The following is a 20,038-nucleotide window of genomic DNA, read 5'->3' as shown; positions in this document are numbered from 1 at the left end:
TCCTTTGTTTGGTAACCGTTTCTATTACCAGGAATAATATTCCTAGTAATAGCCTATTCCCCCAAATAAGGTAATAGCTATTACCAGGCCCCCCTTGGTATTAACCTGTTCCTGAAGATTCAGGAATAGATTTTATATTTTATTTCCTATTTTGCCCTTCCTCCCTTTCTTTCTCTATTGCATCTCTTTCAATAGGATTTTTTCTCTGATCGGTGTGCACTGAATACAACTGAACAACACATCTCCAAAAATAAAAATGAAAACAAATTGAAGTAACCCACCAGTTATCAAAGAGCTTTGGAACCCACAAATCCTTATTAACATCTAAAATTGTGCATGAGATATAAATATCACACATACTCAAAAGACTTATTTTATAGCATATGTATGAATCCAAAAACAGTGATTAGGCAATGGTTCCCTATAATTCATCACACTCACAAGATGGCATTAAAATTAATCTATGCTTAAAATCAGTGAAGAGCTCAACAATCATTCTCCACCGTTAAATTTCGTCAGTGATGAAGCTGCTTCGCCACCAATACTGCCCGGATCTGAACCGCAGAACCTAACCACGCAACCATGGCTACGTTTCTCAAGTCGGCCCCCTTGTGATGACCGATGATGACCTCAGCCACCGCCGTTGCTCGCCGTCGACGGACTCCACCGCCCAGACGCCAGAAAAGCATCAACGAGCTCCACCGCCGTCAGATTTGTTGCGCTGTCGTTGGATCCACTGCCCCCTCGTGTCAGCTGCACGCCTCGCGCCTGCCGTTCGTCGAAAAACTAGAGGACGCCGCCGGTTGGAGAGAAGCTCGGACTACCATCGGATCTGCCTTGCTCGTTCGTCGCTGGAACCACCGCCGGACATGGTCGCCTGCTTCGCTGCTGGTTACGTCAAGAGAGAGAGCAGGAGCAACGAAAATGGAGGGAGGAAGGAAGGGATAAAGAAGGTGGCTGGTGGTGGCTTCGCTGGACCTTCACCTCACCGCCACCATCTGTTCCGCCAGCCAAACGAGATGGAGAGGGAGAGAGAAGCTCTAGGTGGTTGGGGCTGTTAGGGTTATTTGGGGATTTGGGGATTTGGGGATGGTGAGAGGAGAATGAGAAGAGGAAATGGTGAGATAATAATAATAACAACAATAATAATAATAATAATAATAATAATAATAATAATAATATATTTTGTACAAGGACATTTAGGTCTTTTAAACATATATTCCATTTCTATTCTTTAACCAACCAAACATTGAAATACAATTCCTAAAGTCTATTCTTTCCACGAACCAAACAGTAGAATACAATTTCTATTCTATTCCTTACCTATTCCATTCCACATGGAATAGCATTCCTATTCCCTCCAAATTGATTCCGTGAACCAAACTGGCCATTATATATGCCAAACTTCATTCCCAATAATTAAAACTTTAGATTCAAATTTTGTAAATAAAGTAATACCTAATATGAAAACTACTCCAATTCAATAAAACTACAATCTAATATTGTTATAGCTCATTATATTCCGTTTATAATTTTTATAGTTACATTGGAACTTCATATTCATATTATTGGGACTATGAAGTAGTAATCCACTAATCAGATCAGTTATGTAAAATGATACCAACATATGACTTTTGATCTTTTTGAAGTTGAGAAGGGGGAGAAATCCTGCCCTAACTATTAGCGAACAACAGGAACATCCATGATTCATGGGATACCCCATTTATCATCGGTGGCCAAACATCCGTGATTATATTCATTGGTAACCCTATTTATTATTGGCCAAACATCCATGATTATATTCGTTGGACACCCCATTTATCATCGACCAACATTGTTAGTCAGCAAGAAGGAGGCGTCTCAAAAACATTCACTCCACTTTGCGCTTGAATGAACAACCCGTCTTCAACTTTGTCCCTCGCTCGACTTTATAATATCATTATAAATCATATTCCTAATTAGCCCTTAATCTAAAAGAGGAAAAACCTTGACAAGGCTAAACCCTAACTATCAACGATTGATGGAAACTTCCTATGATGAGAACTGATGGAATTGTATTAACTGGACTTGATTACAATGAGTACAAGAGATTGAAATATATACAATAAAGAGTCATATAGTAACTAGGAGCAGGAGATCTAGATTGACTCAAATACATAGAATCTTATACTCCCACTCAAGCACATGGTACACTAGTGACTTGTAGCTATCTCTATGTGAAGAAAACCTGGGACCAGGCAAAGCTTTGATGAATATATCAGCAAGTTGATCTTTTGTAGAAATAAAATTGACTTGAATATCGCCTGAGGCCACCCTGTCACGAACAAAGTGATAATCAATTTCCACATGTTTGGTACGAGCATGAAAAATTGGATTAGCACTCATATAGGTAGCTCCCAGATTGTCACACTAGAGCTTTGGAGTTGAAATTTCTGGCACATGTATCTCTCATAATAGCGACATGATCCATAAAACCTCAGCACAAACATAAGCCAGAGCTTTGTATTCAACTTCAATGGAAGATCTAGCAACGGTTCTCTGTTTCTTACAAACCCAAGATATGAGATTAGTGCCTAAAAAGACTGCATACTCACTTGTGGACTTACGATCTTCTAGACAACTAGCCCAATCAGAATAAGAAAAGGCATGAATTTTTTTTTGAACTGCACTGTTGAATGCGCAACCTGAGGTCGAGAGTGCCCTTGACATACCTTAGCACACACTTGAGCTGTTCCCAGTGTGATACAGTGGGGGCATGCATGTGTTGACATAGCTGATTAACTGCAAAGGATAAATCAGGACGCGGGACTGTGAGATACTGCAGGTAAAACCCTAGCTATACTCCTGTACTGTGTAGGATCATCATGCAAATCTGCACTAAACGGAACATGTTTTGAAATAGGGATAGGAGTAGAAAGAGGTTTGCACTCAGCCATTCCAGCACGTTTAAGAATATCATTCATATATCGTTGCTAAGATAAAATAATACTATCCTTGCATTTGACAGTTTCAATACCCAGAAAGATATTTGGCTCACCAAGATCTCTGATTTTGAAAGCAGCTGATAGTTTTGATATTAACTGGAAAATCAGAACCCGATCACTTCCCATTATAAGAATGTCATCCACATAAACCAACAGATAGACTAAGGCAGAATCCTTAGAATAAAATTAAAGAACAAAGAGACACCTGTTTTGGATGCTTGAAAGCCAAATGTTAATAAAATGGCATGCAAACGATTAAACCAAGCTCTATGAGCTTGTTTTAATCCATATAGAGATCTCTTTAGCAAGCAGACATGGGATGGAATATTAGTATCAACATAGCCAGGAGGTTACTTTATATAAACAGTTTCAGCAAGATTACCATTCTGGAAAGCGTTATGAACATCTAGTTGCCTTCAGGAAAGCGTTATGAACATTCAGTTGCCTGATAGCTCATCCCGAAGATAAGACTAAAGATAAAAGAAGCCTTACAGTTGTAGGTTTTACCACTGGACTGAATGTCACTGTTGGAAATTATGGAATTTCCGACCACCTGAAAGTGATATTAAATCAAGTCGAAAGCCTTGTTCCGACCACTTTTGGTATCCGGAAAAACCTTTGTTGCTATTTCCGACCACTTATTGCTTTCGACTTGATTTAAGATCACTTTCAGGTGATCGAAAATTCCATAATTTCCAGCAGTGTGTGTCAAAGAAATCCTGGCCAGGCACTTGATTAAACCCTTTTGCCACTAATTTTGCTTTATGTCTCTCAAGAGTTTCATCAGCTTTTCTTTTAGTCCGGAAAACCCATTTACAACCAATAACATTCATACTTGTGGTCCATTGCATCTCGCCACTCAGGATATTTTACAACTTGAGAATAACATGTGGGTTCCGTAGGACAAACCTGAGTCGATAGGGCCATAAGTGGTGTTTCGAACCTGCTACGAGTAGCCATAGAGTGAGTACGCTCGGTAGGCCTGGTGGACCGACCACGAGGCCTTCCTCGTCGTCGCTGTAGTGGAGTTGCGACGTCAGCCGAAGCTGTGGCAGAATTGTCAAAAACGGTCGGTTGGATGTCGGCAGGCAGCGGCTGATCCGGAGGAGCACGGTGGAGCATGGCATGGGGGGTTGATGAGTCAAAACAGATTCCACCCACAAAGCTTCATGATATCAAGACAAATCCTGTAAAGAAGATTTCGCAGCAAAGGGAAAAATTTCGTCATCAAATCTGACATGTCTGCATGTGTAAATCTTGTTAATATGAAGGTCCGTGCACTTATACCCCTAAAGGAATCCGGATAACCTAAGAAGACACGGGGAGAGGATCTGTATGATATTTTGTGATGATTGTATGGACGAAGATGAGGATAACACAGACACGAAGAAAAGAGTAGGATGGAGGGCATTTATGCAACAAGTGATGGGGACTAGAATTATTTAACACAGAAGATGGCATTCTATTAATCAAATAAGTGGCTGTCTCAAAGGCAAAATCCCAGAATTTTAAAGGAACAGAAGCATGAGCTAGGAGGGCTAGGCCAGTTTCAACAATGTGACGATGCTTACGCTCAACACGACCATTCTGTTCATGTGTATATGCACAGGATTGCCTATGTTGAATTCCTAATTGAACAAAAGAGTTGTGCAATTTTTTATATTCAGCACCTAGGTCAGACTGAATGGATGTTATTTTGCAATTGAATGACCTTTCAACAAGGATGCAAAACTTATCAAATATGACATAAAGATCAGACTTCAATTTCATAGGGAAAAGTCATGTGAAATGAGAATAATCATCCACAAATATTACAAAGTAATAGTAACCATTTGTAGATTGAAAAGGAGCAGGTCCCCGAATGTCTGTGTAAATTAAATTAAGAACATGCGAACTAGAGGAAGTAACACGTGAGAGGGGAAAACGGGCGTATTTACCCAACTGACACGCATTACACAAATTATTTGCACTACTGATTAAAGACCCGCGAACTAAAGAAGGTTGAAGAATACAACTAAGAACGCGATGATGAGGATGACCTAGACGATTGTGCCAAACTGATGCTGAGGCACGGGCTGAGAAGAAAGCAGAAAAAGACGTATATGGCAGCGGTAAAGTGTATAGTCCCCCAGAACTATTGCCCCAAAGAACAATTTCCTTGGTATTGATATCTTTCACAACAAAAAAAAGTGGGTGAAACTAAAAAAAAAAAAAAAAAAAAAAAAAAAAAACCTTATTATCAGATGCAAATTTTTGAACGGATAATAAAGAATTTGACAAACTTGGAACATGAAGAATATCAGACAATTGAAAAGATTTAAAAGGGGTACTGAAAGAGGCATGGCCAACATGACTAATTGATAAACCCATACCGTCACCAACACGTAAAGTGTCGTTACCAACATATTCCTTTGAAGTGGACAAGGCAGCAATGTCCAGGGTGGCATGGTTGGTAGCACTTGTGTCTAGAATCCACATTTGAGATCCACCAATGTCTGAATTATTTAGGTAGGTTATATTGGCTTGAGTCGGTGGATCATAACGATTGTAACATGCACCCGCTTCGTGACCTGTGCGTTTGCAAATTTGACATTAAATTTGATTACCTCCTCTGTTATTACCATGACCGCGGCCACCCTGTTGCCGTCCGCCACCGACTCGATGCTGATTGCCGCTGCCCCTCTAGTTACCGCCGCAACCCTGTCCGCCTCGACCGGAACGACCGCCACCACGTTGAATTGCCAACGCCGCCGGGGCACCGCCATGCATAGTTAGGAAGCAAAGAGGAAGCGTCTCGATCAAAAACCTTAACTCCACTTCGTGCCCAAATAAACAATCTGCATCAACTTTATCTGTAACCCAACTTTCACAAACCCTATTCCTAACTAATGAAATGTACCAAAAGCACAAGAAATGCTCTTCACACTACCAACCAATAAGCTAAGAAGAAAAAGGGAAGATATGGGGTGATCAACGTGACAAGATCTGGGCACATATGAATATATATATATATATATATATATATATATATATATATATATATATATATATATATATATATATATATATATATATATATATCACCTCGAATATATATTTACCAAAATATGTATATATTTAAGATACCAATGTGCTATTTGGAGTTGTATACATAAGCCATTAGCCTATAGTTACACTAGTAAAAAACTAAAAATACATATAATTACTATTGTACGTATAGATTAAAGTTTCAAAGGTTCTCTATAGCTCCTAGAGCTATAAGGTTTGAAAACTCGGCTACTTTGACTATGCCTACTGCTACTGCCTACAGGCTCCAATGTATTCCAGTGCTCCATCGCCGTCCCTTGCGGAAGCTGCTGCACCACCAGCACCGAAAACTTGAAATCCGTCGTCGCCAACATGTCTCCGATGACCCCGAGTTCCGAGCACTCGGTCCACTCAGTGATCCCCAAGATGAGTTCCGAGTTGGGGTCATGATATCTACCCACAATGCAAAGCTCGCAGTGGCCTATCAGAGCGCGAATGACTCGGGTTGTGTCCACGGCGTCCGTCGCGAACTCTTCTATGAATGAGATCCGGTCGTTTCCGGTGTGGGTTGACAGGAATTTATTGACCAGCTCGGCGTCTATGTCTCTTTCGGGGTCGTCGAGGTTGTCGGGCCTCCTGTCGGCGGTTTTCCGAATCCACACTAGGGTGATGCTGGAGTGGGTGTGGTCCGTCATGCGCGAGCAGTAGGCGAGCGCCTCGCGGTCGTCGGGCCCGCCGATGAACAGCAGGGTGACACGTAGCAGGGTGATGCCTAACCGAATCGCTTGATTCTCAGCGACTTTCTCGCGATCCACTAAAATACCGACGGAGCAGGGCGCCTTCTGGAGCACGTTCTGGTTCACCATCCGAATCGCCGGCGAGTTCGCCATCACGTCGCCGTTGAACGTCACGCGCTTGTGGTACGGCACGATCACGATGTTGGCGCCCTTCTCCAGCGAGATGGTGCATATGTCGTCGTGCATGCTGGCGTACGGCGCCACTGACGTGAAGAACTCCACCGCCGCGGCGCTGTGGTTGCGCGTCCGAAAAGCGTGGAAAGCGTTGGCGATCCGGTCCGACGTACGGCTCTTGGACGGCTTCATCCCGATGGGGCTGGGTTTGCCGTGCACAGAACTGGAGCCGGACAGCAACACAGCATCGGCCCGGCCCTTGAGCTCCGTCAAGGTGAGGACCGAGACGGAGATCGGGCGGTGGCGGTTCGGACAGGTAATGTCGAGGAGATTAATGAGGGCTGGGACATCCTCTTCGTTGTGAACGCACACCAACATGCGGAGTTCGGTGTGGGGATCGGAGTGAAGAATGGAGTTTGTTCGGTAACCTAAATATCTCATGGATGGATCATAGAGGTAGCACACCAGTGGCGTTGCCGTTCCCGTCACCACCAGCATCGTGCCTAGTAGTAGGCCCAGTGCTTGAGAAGTTAACATCTGCACATGACGTCGAAATTGTAATTACTATGTAGCTAGGTTATACATTCAATAGATTCCGCTTATAACCAAAGTTGCCAGCACAGACTTAGCTCAATGGTTCAGTAAGTCGTATTTGAGAGAAGAAACTAAAGTTTGAACTTCGACTGTGGTAGTGTGGGGATTATACCTAAAGCACTGGCATTTGGTCCTGACTCAGGCGGGATTATGTCCAAACTGCTGAGCCATTGAGTCACCCTGTATCCCCTAATGGTCTGTTGAGCCCAGGTTAGGGATTCAAGAGATGTAATAGTAAAAAATACAACTCACACAAAAATATACTCCGTAATAATAATTCTTTGCTCACACTAGTTTAGCTCAATGGTTCAGTAGACCGTATTTGGAGTAAAGACTAAGATTCAAACTTTAGGGGCGGCAATTTGTGGATTATGCTCAAAATGGGCAGATCCCTTATGCCTACCGGCTTAAGGTTAATAATAGGTATGGGTTATATGAGGAATGATTAAATTTGATTAAATGATCAAAGGAAAAGTAAAGATGGCACAAATTATTTGGAAAAAAAAAACCTTAAATGATCAAAGTGAAATTAAGGTGGCTTACTGCATTTTCCTTCAAGGTGATAAAGACAGCCATTTCGATGATACCCTTGCAGCACATGATGAGGGAAAGAGACGTGGCGTCGGAGACTGAAAATCCGACGAAAACAGCCGGAATAAAAGTGCCGGCGAATTTCGTTATGTAACCCAAGATGATGATGAACTCCATAACGGCCCCCGCGGTCCCAGTCCCCACCGAGAACAAGTCCATATCCAGACCACTGACCGCAAACTTCGCCGGAAGTAAAACTCCGGTGCAAAACACGTCAATCTTATTCACCAAATTCGACCCCAACGGCGGCCCATTCGGCACCGCGATCCCCAACATAAAAGTCCCCAGCCCCGCCGGCTGCCCCAGAATCTCCGACACTAACCCGCATAACAACGCAAGCACCATAATCGCAAGGAATTGCGTCTCCTTCATCGGCCCATTCTCCGGTATCCGCCGGTTGATGTGGAGTATCACCGGCCGGACGGCGACCACGACTAAAGCCAGGCACGCCACCGTCCACACAATCGTCAGAAATATGCTCATTCGATTGAACTTTTTAGAAAGTCCCAGGAATCCCATAATTAGCGACGCGAAATAGCTGCAGAAATCGCAGACCATAGACGACGACGTCGCCATGCGGCCTACCTCGGAGTTGAGGAGATTAAGGTCGGCCAACAAACTGGTGATCACCGGAAACGTCGAGATGGCGCTCATGATGGATATGAAAATAAGGCAGTGCTCCGTCACCTCGTTGACGAAGATAAAATGCGGCAGCGTGTACACAACGAGCCCGCACAGCGCGTACGGCACCACGAAACACGACGTTCCGATCAGAATCTCGTTTTTTCCGGCGCGCGTCACCGCCGTCGCGTCCGTGTTCACGCCCAATATGAAAAGGTGGAACATGAACCCCAATTCGCCGATTGTTTCTAGAACCATTCTCCCTTGTATCGGGAACAGCAGCTCCGTGAAATCTTCGCTGCGACCCAAAACTGTCCGTCCGATGAGAATCCCACTCTGCCGGAGATTTCATAGAAACAATAAGATGAATCACAAACCAAGCAACTCAATTGAAATAAAGAATCGAAAATAATGGCAGATTGTTAGTTACAAGTTCTTATTCCATGTGAGAACGGCCTATATATTGACCTTTGGGTCGGTCACTTATAGATAAACTAAGTTAGTTTACCTGGTGGTCTTTTGATGATTAAATTTGATTACTTAGTAACTTAGTGTATGCATACCCTTATAGTAGTGGTAACGGGCTTCCTTTCCTACTCAACTTTGGTTTCAGTCAACAACCTGATTTAATTTGCTAACTATGATCACATGGTGACATTTACCAAATATACACTCACAAATAACGACTATAAGTATGATGGCACAACTGCACAACACTGCTAGAAATTATGAAATTCTGACCACCTGAAAGTGATTTTCAAAAGCCTTGTTCCGGCCACTGGTATTCGGAAAAATCTTTGTTGCTATTTTCGAGCACTTTTTAGTATCAACTTGATTTAAGATCACTTTTAGGTGGTAAAAATTTCATAATTTCTAGTAGTGCAAGGACGATGCTGGCCCCACCCAGGTCTCTCGTCCCTATCCTAGTTAAGGAATTGGAAATATTTTCTGCTCCCGTTCCTCGAATTTTTTCCTATGGCACATCCTCGTTGGAGCAAGAATTGGGATACCGGTTGAGAACAGGAGATATTCTCATCCTTATTTACTAATTTTGTAATTTTTCTAAGCCCACAAGAGCAAAGAAGTTTATTATGCAAAGTAAGTGTTGCAAGATATATATGATATTATATTGCAGATGGAAACAAACAAATATAGATGTATATATATATATGAGAACGGAGCTTACAATAAGGTATGCAGTGATCATACTTTGTTTAAGAGGCCTGAAGAGGAGGAAAATGGATCTGGTAATGAGGAAGATGAAGATGAACTGGGCGAAAACCAGCGGCAAGGTGTAGGAGAGGATATCGCCGCCGACCCATGCGCCGCCCTGGGAGTTGATATTATCTGCGTATTGGCACACCATGATTTCGGAGCGGTGGAGGCCGGGGACTAGTCCCGCGGAAGACAACCTTTTTGATGTCGACATGATCGATCGATATGATCCCGCCGCCGGCCGGATAATGGATGCATGCAAAACAAAAGCGAGCTGATGAGGAAATTGAAGTTTGATGCATGCATTGGAATGGAACACAAAAAGAGAATGGTTGAAAGAGAGTCATGCATGCACAGCCAATGGTAAACACCTTAGCTTGTCCTTACAAATACAAATGTAGTATATATGTGGATGGATAGATAAAAACCCTTCAATAATATATATTTATATATATATACATATACACTACCCCTTGGCCCTTTCTACTACCAATATAATTATATATTTATGGGGAAATAATATTTTTTGAGTGAAGAGAGAAACCCACAACCATTATCTGATAGTGTGTATTGGGTGAACCCGTCTTGTAACCTAGCAGTTAAAGGACCATAAGGACCGGTTGTACATAATTGACCCGCTCAAATAAAAAATGGCCAATAGACAACTCACACTAGGAGTCGAATATATACCCTTATAATGACCAATTTTGTTAGGGTTGTCCCCAAAATAACATATTTTTGAATGACAAGGGTACGGAGCTCGAGTGAGAGAGTGTCAGCAAGGCTAAAATTCATGATCTTTAATTATATACTAGTTTTTTTACGCGCTTTGCGCAAATTGGATAATGCCCAATGATTATTTTTAAATAAGTATTTCGAAGTATAGCAATGCAATATTATATGGGAGATGTTTATGCATAGATAAATGAATGTTGAATTTGTTTATTTAAATCGGTAATTTGAAGTAGATAAATTCAAGATAATATATGAGAGATCGATTATAATTGTCACTAAAATAAATGTTTGCAACTTTGTAATAACACTAGTCTAAATACTTAGTCTTAAAGCGATAGTCTAAATAAATACTATTTTTGGTTTAAATTTCTCTAATTCTTCTTAATTTTCTTTTAGGTAGCATTGTCATTGTTTTCATTTACATGTCCTCTCTTTTATTATTTTTTTGAGTTAATTCCAGCAATGGTCCTCCGACTATGTTGATTTTCCACAATTGGTCCCCGACTTTTAATTTGGACAATTTAGACCCTTGACTATCAAATTCTTTCCAATGTTAGTCCTTCCGTTAGATGAAAGTTGAGTGGACATCAATTTGGGGGGTAAAAGCGTCCTTTCAAGTATTGAGTGTATTTTGAGAGAGAAAATTATAAATTGCGGGTCTTCTGGTTGCTGCCTTCACCGGAGGTCGCGACCGCTACCAAGCCTGTCGACTGAAGAAATCTCTCTCTCTGTCACCGCCAACGGATAAAAACATGAAACCACGAGCAGATACCATGAGCCCTGGTTGGGTGGGTTAGGTTTCAAATATCGTGAAATGATCCGAAGGTTCCTAATTCACAAGTGTAGAACTACCACTGATTTTGTCATGCGCGCGCGAGGTTGTATCAAGCTAATGAGCTACATGATTCCTTGAGATATGCCTCCAGTTTGTTTCGCCATCAGATACGATATTACAAACTGTCAGGAAGTCAAAAATAATCTGTCCAAATATTTTGAACATTTTCACTCCAAATATCATGGTTTTATCCCAGACAAAAAAATGCAGCATACTAATCCATGGGGGCGTCGGGATGAGTAGAAACTTCAATCCAAGTGTGATACCTAAGATCAAGCTCCCATAACTTCCTTACCGCTTTGTTTCTCCTGCCTATTTGATCATCCCCCTCACACCAGGAGACTGAAAGCATTAACAGCCGGTCGTTGTAGGAAATAAGTCGGGGGTTGTACTCATGAACCCGGGGAGGAGGGGTAATGTGGATTCCAATCCAGTAACCCCCTTTCTATGTCAAAAGCAGCAAGCTTATCTGTTTCCGAGTAAACATAAAACATCCTGTTACAAACGACACCTGAACAAGCAATTCCAAACTCAACAGGCAACCTCTGGATTTCTGTCCATTTATTTGATACATAATCGTAAATTTCCCATGAATCTAAAGGCTCATCCCAACATCCAAAACCGCCTATGGCAATCAGTACAAACCATCTGTTATCTTTATTGGAGTGGCCGCTTTTTTGTGTAATAAACTTATATGACTTCATACTGGGCAAGAAAGAGAACTCATTTTCATCAAGGGAGTGTCTGAATGCAAGGCTGACTGAAAGCCTGTGAGGATCTTCATAAACATCGGATGAACTACTAATTCCTCGTCTTTCTAAACGAATTTGGTGATTCCTGATAATTAGATAATCAGAGCTGACCTCATAAATTCCAAGTATAGGTGATGATCTTGCATATTTCATGGATGCTGCTTTATGCCATGATTTTGTTAAAGGGCTAAACACCATCACACTTTTGTGTGTCTTATAAGAGCTCTTGTCAACCTTGTCAAAGTTAGAAAGACTAGTGCAACCTCCGAAGATGTATACATCATCTCGGACATCGGCAACAGAGAACATAAACCTCCCTCTGAGTATTTCTGCGTCTAATTTGTGCCACTGATTCAAGGAGACATCCAGTGCGTGTATTTCGTCTGAACAATAACCATTCTTGACACCACCAAATAGAAACAAACAAGGACCCTGAAATGAGCCTTCTTGTTTACAGATTATTGGCAATCTACGGTTCAATCAAGTAGGTTCTCATAACCACAAGATTCCAAACGATCTCTGGCAACGTTCTTAGCCAAACGTTCTTCAGTCTTTATCCTCGGCTAAGTCGTTTTTCAGTCCTTGTCCCAATAATGTCTCCGGCGACATTCTTAGCCAAATTCTGGTCTCCAGCTCGAACTTTCCGAGCCCGAACAGGTGGAACCCATAGTTTCCGTCGAGATATTCCGGCGCCTTGGTCGAAGAACGAAGCCTAAACATAATGGATTTAGGGATTTTGCTATTTTGATGAATTATACTCTAAGCAATTGAAATGTCTACTTTACCCCTTAATTTAACGTTCACTTAACTTTCATTTGACAGAATGACCAACATTGGAAAGAATTCAAATGTTAAGTATCTAAATTGTCCAAATTAAAAGTCGGGGACTAATTGTGGAAAATCAATATAGTCGGAGGACCATTGTTGGAATTAACTCTTATTTTTTTTGTATTGGTAGTGTGTTAGGTTACTGGTGATAGCATATATAGAGGGATTCATCATGCAATGAGATTGGTGTAGGAAGCTTTAGATTTGTGTCTTGATGTGCATATGACTGACATTTTAGTTGTAATATGAACTCGTTATCTTACAAACACATATTGATACTTAGTAGTGGTAGTTTTTCTCATACATGTTGTGAGATGTCTGTCGTAGGTTACCATGTGAAAGTATTGAACAAAATATTAATATTTACTATATTTGTATAAAATACTTGGTAAATAAATATATATAACATGTTTTGTATTATAACTTTTATATTTAATTAGAAGATAATATAAAAAGAAGATAATGGACAATGTAGTGAATATAATAAATTAATAAATTTGAAGGTAAGGAATCTTAGAATTGTAGAAAATAAAGATACTATAACTAATGAAATTATATTTCTTTTAAATTTTTTTATAATGAATAATTTTTTAAAAAAATAAAGCATTATAGACATCTTATTCTGATTTAAATTAATTAAATGCCTATGTATTATTTTTTGTTGTAGCTACTAATTTATTTAATTTAATAAGAGTAATAAAGTGTCGTACATATTTTTCATCAACAATAATGAAATCAATGATTTTTTTTTTAATTTTCTTTCCTTATTGAGACAAATTGTTTTGAGAGTTTGTCAATGACAATTGCTACAATTGCTGTCAATAGAGGGTGATAATAAATAATTTAAAATATATGGTTACAATAGATATTGTTATAATGATATAGTAAAAATTACTCAGTAACTTACAAATTTCTTTAGAAGTTTTCATGCATTGATAAAATTTTGATGTGTAATTGTGTAAACTTGTTCAATTGGAGCTAGTAGCATGTTAACATTGTCAATTATTTAGAAAATGGTCCTACCGTTTTAGAGTCCATGTGTAATTGTATTTATGATCAACAACTTTGTATGTAGTTAGGTCGTGCAGGTCTGACAATGATTTAAGAACAATTTTGTCCGATAAAAAAAATAATAGTATAATATTTGTAAAGTAATGTACAATTGCACCATTATAAAAAAAAATATATATATATTAATACCATAATGACCTAAATCATTCTAATAATACAAAAACATAATTGAAATATTAAGTTTTGTTCTAAGTAATCAAAAAAAAAAGATTAATTAAACGTTAAAAAACAAATCATAACCTAAATTTGTTTTTTTTTTTTTTTCAAAAAAAAAAATCAAGAAAATCAAATAATTTTTAAAGTTGCTGATTTATAATCTTTGATGCTCAACTTTGAATGTTATGTATTTAGTCGGGCTAATTATTTGACCAAAGTTTATGTTAAATTTTATATTATATATTTTTTAATACATTTTAACATATTCATAATATATGTTTTAACAATTATGTCAACTCTAATTAGGATGTGGTTCGAACCTAAGACCTTTCTTATATAAATTAATGAGTATGTTAAGAATAATAAATAGCAAACGGAATATTCTGTTACCAAAGTTTATACTAACGAAATTTAGGGTTATTTAACGGAAGAAAATAATATAATAGAGGGTAAATAAGGAAATTGATAAAAAATACTAGGAATAAGGGTCAAATAGGCCACTGAACTGCACACGAGAATGCAATTAGGCCACTGAACCTAAAAAATCTACAATTGGGTCCCTAAACTAACCAATTTCATTCAATTTGTCCATTTTTCAGGTTTCTCAAGTTGCTAACAGGTTACCCCTCCACTTAGGATGCATATGTGGTATTTAAAAAAAAATATTTTTAAATTAATTTTTTAATATTTAATAAATAAATACTAAAATAATTTATTTTTAAATTAGTTTTTTAATGCTTAATAAATAAAAACTACAATAACATTTTTTTTTTGAAAATAAAATCTAAGCCCCTGTACGATATTTTATTTATAAAAAAAAAACAAATTATTTTAGTTTTAATTTATTAAACATTAAAAAATAATTTAAAAATAAATTATTTTAGTTTTTATTTATTAAATATTAAAAAACTAATTTAAAAATACATTATTTAAAAAAAAAATGCCACATATGCATTCTAGGTGGAGGGTTAACCTGTTAGTAACTTGAGAAACTTGAAAAATGGACAAATTGAATGAAATTGGTTAGTTTAGGGACCTAATTGTAGATTTTTTAGGTTCAGTGGCCTAATTGCATTTTCGTGTGCAGTTCAGTGGCCTATTTGACCCTTATTCCAAAATACTAAAATCAAAATAATATGAACCAATCATTTTAAGAAACAACTACTAACTACATTTTTTTGTTCCAGTTAAGGGCCTAACATTATTGGTTCTTATTATATTTGTAGATATAAATTAAGTTATTACGTTTTATTCACTAGTTATGAGAAGAGTAAATACCCAAAATGGTCCCTTGACTAATGCTAAATTCACAAATTGGTCCTCAACTTTCAATTTCAACCAATTAAGTCCTTAACTTTGCAATTTTGACACGATTTGATCCTCCATCTATTTGACCATTTGTTGACCGTGATCGACCATCCCCAGAAGAACCTTAGCTCTCGTCGGAGCACGTGGAGGCCTCCAGGATGACGTTGCACCGTTCGGAAACACCTCGTCTTCTTCGCTCTGGTACGAACTCAACTACATTGAATCCAAAGGGAGGATGAACAAAGGCGACTGGATTTGGTAGATTGTTTTCGGCAGTGGATTCGAATGTAACTGCACGGTCTGGAAATGCAACCGGAACCTTAAAAAACCGATGATGGACCATTAAATTACATATATATCCTCAAAAATCACAGTCAACAAACGGTCAAATAGACAGATGACCAAATTGTGTTAAAATTACAAAGTTAAGGACTTAACTGGTTGAAATTGAAAGTCGAGAACCAATTTGTGAATTTAGCTATAGTCGAGGGACTATTTTGGGTATTTACTCTTATAGAATCATGTTTTACACTTTTAGATTTTTTTTTCTAAAGTATTTATATTTTATCTTTGCGGGGTTCTATTGTGTATTTTTGGAATTTCTAGATTCTATTGTGCATTTTTAGAATTTCTGTTGTACAGATATACTGATAACTTTAAAAAGATAAAAACTTTTGTGAGACTCACGAATCTCAATCCGTACATATTTGAAATCCTAAAAGTGTAAGTTTTTATTCGCAATTAAAAAAAAAAAAATAGTACAAGTAAAAATTTGTGTGTTCGAACAGAAAATCAGTCTGTGCCTAATCTCACCCATATATTCTAAATTAATTAATGAAAATTTTAAGCCTATATATCAATGGATCCTAAACTAACCTAACTCCCTGATCTTTGAAGAACCAACAGAGGAAATGTAGGGCTTAGAGATAGGGCCGATTGGCATCGATGGATTAAGATATTTGGGCCACGGCCCAATAAAACTTTTGAAGGAAATTAGGGCTTCTCCGAAGGCAAATTATATCGTGCACAGGACGCACAATGCATTGTATGTCATGGCCAAAACAACATCCTCCAAGATAGGCTCACGATATAACGATTGCTCCTCCATGATAGGCTCAAGAGGTTGTATAAAGATATTTGACCCATTATACACACACACACACACACACACACACACACACACACACACATATATATATATATATATATATATATATATATATATATATATATATATATATGTATAGAGAGAGGGGGGGGGGGGGGTTACACATCACTTCAGTGAGAACAGGTGGGAAATATGAACTAATCTAAGCTATCCATATGAGAAAATCAATGGATCATGTTAGAAATATTTGTATTTAGATTTTGATTAGTGAAAATATATTTTGAAAAATTAGACCCCCTAAATTTGCTTATTTTAAGTGTCCTTGAGGAAAAATATTTTTTTTGAAAACTACGTGAGTCAGCAAACTAAATCTAAGGGGAAGAAAAATAATTTATTCTCTTATGTTATTGCTCTTTATGGAGAAAAATGGCGTGAAGATAATTGTTTGGGAAATAATTCATGTTCAAAATAAAATGCCCAACCCCAGGCAGAATTTTCAAGATAAAATTATTTGGTAACCGGAGGAGGATGACAACTACTCTGTTAAAAGCTGTTATATAGGGCCGAGTAATTCTATATAGGGGTGTAAATGAGCTAAGTCACTCGCGAACGACTTGGTCAAAACTTAGTTTGAATTTGAGCCGAACTCGAACGGTTCGTTTACTTATCGAGCTCGAGCCGAGCTCACATATCCTATGCTCGTGGCTCGAGCCGAGCTCACATAATAATAATAATAATAATAATAATAATAATAATAATAATAATAATAATAATAATAATAATAATAATAGTATTATTATTATTATTATTATTATTATTATTATTATTATTTTACTCCCTTCTGAGGTTTACCTTACTCCAGTACTCTCCTAGTCCCGCACTCCCGCCCCATTCCCCCAAGCCCTAACTCTGGAGTCTGGAAGACTGTCGACGACAACGACCCCACGGAGATGAGATACGGAGACACCGGAAAACTTGCTGGCCGAAGACGACGACCCTTCTCTCCGGTATCCAATTTTGCCGATGTCAAACTGACGAAGCTGCTGCAGTGCTGCCCGATAGTCAACTAGTCAAGACCGGACGAAGCTGTTGCGACGAACGGACAAAGCAACGCAAATTCCCATCGAGCCCGAACTCGAGCTCGAGCTCGAACAATCGAACTGTTCAAAAATTGTCGAGCTCGAGCTTGAACATCAATTGTTGAGCTCGATCGAGCTCGAGCCGAGCCTTCCTTAACGAGCTCGAGCTCGGCTCGACTCGTTTACACCTCTAATTCTACATTAACTTTCAAATCCAACTTCTATTTTCTACAACTTATGACATGGCATGCCTTGATTGCTTAATTTAGTAGGGGGTCATGATGTTTATCATTCCTTTTTTTTTTCTTCCTCCAATCAAATTTGAACGCAAGTGGGAGTAAAAGTTGGAAGTATGTTTTTGGAAGTACATGCAAAGATGGAGTATTATCTCAACACGTGGCCATGCTCTATCACACGCGCCCGCTGAGGCGATCCTGCACTTTGCGTTTTTTTTTTTTTCCTGACAAAATCCTTCACTTACAAGAGAAAATATCTACTCAAAAATTTCCTCTCCCATTATTTAAAAATCTATGTTCAGTTTTTTCAATCCTGCAAAAATCACCGAAAATGCACTAATGAAGATGCTCTAAGGTGAAAATTGTGACAAGTATATTCCTTATCTCTACCAACTAAAGACAATTTGATAGCTAAGTGCATTAAGTGCGAGTCTGCGATGATATATGTTTATTGTGTGCAAATGGGAAGGAGTCTATTTTCCATATCTTTGTTGAATGTGATTTTGCAAAAAATTGTTTAAGATGTTTGGGTCCTCATACTCAGCAGATTAATGGCTCAAGTTTCCAAGATTGGTTTGTTAACAGCTCTGCCATGGTTTCAACTCTAATGGCTCTACACCCCGGTACGGCAGAGCATTCAGAAGATCACAATTATATTATTTTGATTGGATAGAGGCCACGGAACATTTCTAGTACTGCAATAGCGAATGAGCATTAGAAATTGATAGGGGATATACCCATAGTATAGGTCGCCATACGGTCGGGACCGGTCGTTCCAGATCGCTATGGGCCCAAACTGACCGGCCCGATCGCCTGCCCAGCTCCCGATCGGCTCCCTATTAGGCCAGAGATGTGCCCACTAGAGTTAACCGGTCTTCTAGTTCAGCCCGACCTCGCAAGCTCAACCCTGGTCTACGTGTCCTCCGAGCTTCGCCCTAATGACGCCATAGAAGTAGCGCCACGTGTTGCAAGGTCCCACGGCCTCGCCTGAGGCCGGTGCATGCCCGCCACATGCTCTCTTTGCCAGAGGCCCTCGGCCGAGGCCAGTGCATGCCTGCCACGTGTTTTCCATGTCGGAGCCCGGGATGTGTCCCCTCCTCCCCCCTATAAGTACTGCATTTATTGTTGTTGAAGGGGACTTTTAGCACTTCATTGGACCGGAGCCTCCCAACCCACTATTAGAGGACCTCGAGCTCCAATACTTTATACTCCATACAGTATACACTACCCATTCACAGAGGAAATAACCATATAAAAAATATTTAAAAAACTTATGAGTTATTTTACTAAGTGTTGTTATCTTTTACTAAGCAATTTGTGAATCAGACCGTCTATTTCTAGGTTTAATTGTATATATGGAGTAATTTTCACACCTTCCCTTGGTTATTTGTAATGTGATATTCTCTGATTCGATTGAGTCAAATCGTTTTGTTAAAAAAAAATATTAATTAAATGCCCAACCACCATGCAAGCAATGGCGGATATATATTGAACTATGATCTACAGATACTTCTGTTTCTTTGTGACATAGCTGATCTCAAATTGGGGTCCACCAGTTTTTGGAAAAGCCGCCCAAGTACGAGATAAGCCTTACGAAGAAATTAATAACAGCATGACATAGTAATCCTACAGAGATTTTTATTAATCACTGTTTTGTTTTTTTTTTTTTTTTTGAAAGCATTATTTTTTTTTTTTTTTGGGTTAAATTGACGTTTGAGATAACATCAAGTAATTTTATTAACCAATCTTCTAAAATCATTACAAATTTAAAGAAAAAACCTTAAACCATTTCAAACGATTCCAACACTTTTCACTTTTATCCTGAAATTTATTTTTGTTGTGTTTCTTAATTATTGATGATTTCAAATTTTTTTTTTTTTAAATTTGGGTTAATTTATGGGAATTAGATAATGAAGTTACGTTTTTCTTTATCGTGGCTCAAATTGCCATTTGATGGAAAATCTAGCGAAAGATTAAATGTAATTAA

General features: G+C 38.8%; 1 protein-coding gene and 1 pseudogene across 1 annotated transcript; both read right to left on the bottom strand.

Annotated features, from left to right (window-relative positions):
* Window positions 1-6,200: 6,200 nt before the first annotated feature.
* LOC109173516 (cation/H(+) antiporter 14) lies at window positions 6,201-10,157 on the bottom strand. Its single transcript, XM_019322756.1, has 3 exons — window positions 9,915-10,157; window positions 8,060-9,064; window positions 6,201-7,459 (listed from the first exon to the last, which is right to left on the bottom strand). Exons 1-3 carry the CDS (start codon window positions 10,155-10,157, stop codon window positions 6,206-6,208), a joined length of 2,502 nt encoding a protein of 833 aa, XP_019178301.1. The 3' UTR covers window positions 6,201-6,205.
* A 1,301-nt stretch (window positions 10,158-11,458) lies between these two features.
* On the bottom strand, window positions 11,459-12,985 carry LOC109173515 (annotated as a pseudogene).
* Window positions 12,986-20,038: the final 7,053 nt, after the last annotated feature.

The sequence above is a fragment of the Ipomoea nil genome, unplaced genomic scaffold, assembly GCF_001879475.1.
Source record: "Ipomoea nil cultivar Tokyo-kokei standard unplaced genomic scaffold, Asagao_1.1 scaffold0482, whole genome shotgun sequence".
Taxonomy (NCBI): domain Eukaryota; kingdom Viridiplantae; phylum Streptophyta; class Magnoliopsida; order Solanales; family Convolvulaceae; genus Ipomoea; species Ipomoea nil.
Note: the sequence above shows the minus strand (reverse complement) of the source record. Positions and strands in the feature narration are given on the sequence as shown.

Bases quoted from the DNA above. Each gene is read 5' to 3' on its own strand.
- LOC109173516 (XM_019322756.1), bottom strand. From the start codon at position 10,157: ATGTCGACATCAAAAAGGTTGTCTTCCGCGGGACTAGTCCCCGGCCTC. The intron at 9,065-9,914 runs GTAAGCTCCGTT...AATCTCCGGCAG, and splicing joins TGATCACTGCATACCTTATT to AGTGGGATTCTCATCGGACG. The intron at 7,460-8,059 runs GTAAGCCACCTT...CGTCATGTGCAG, and splicing joins TCACCTTGAAGGAAAATGCA to ATGTTAACTTCTCAAGCACT.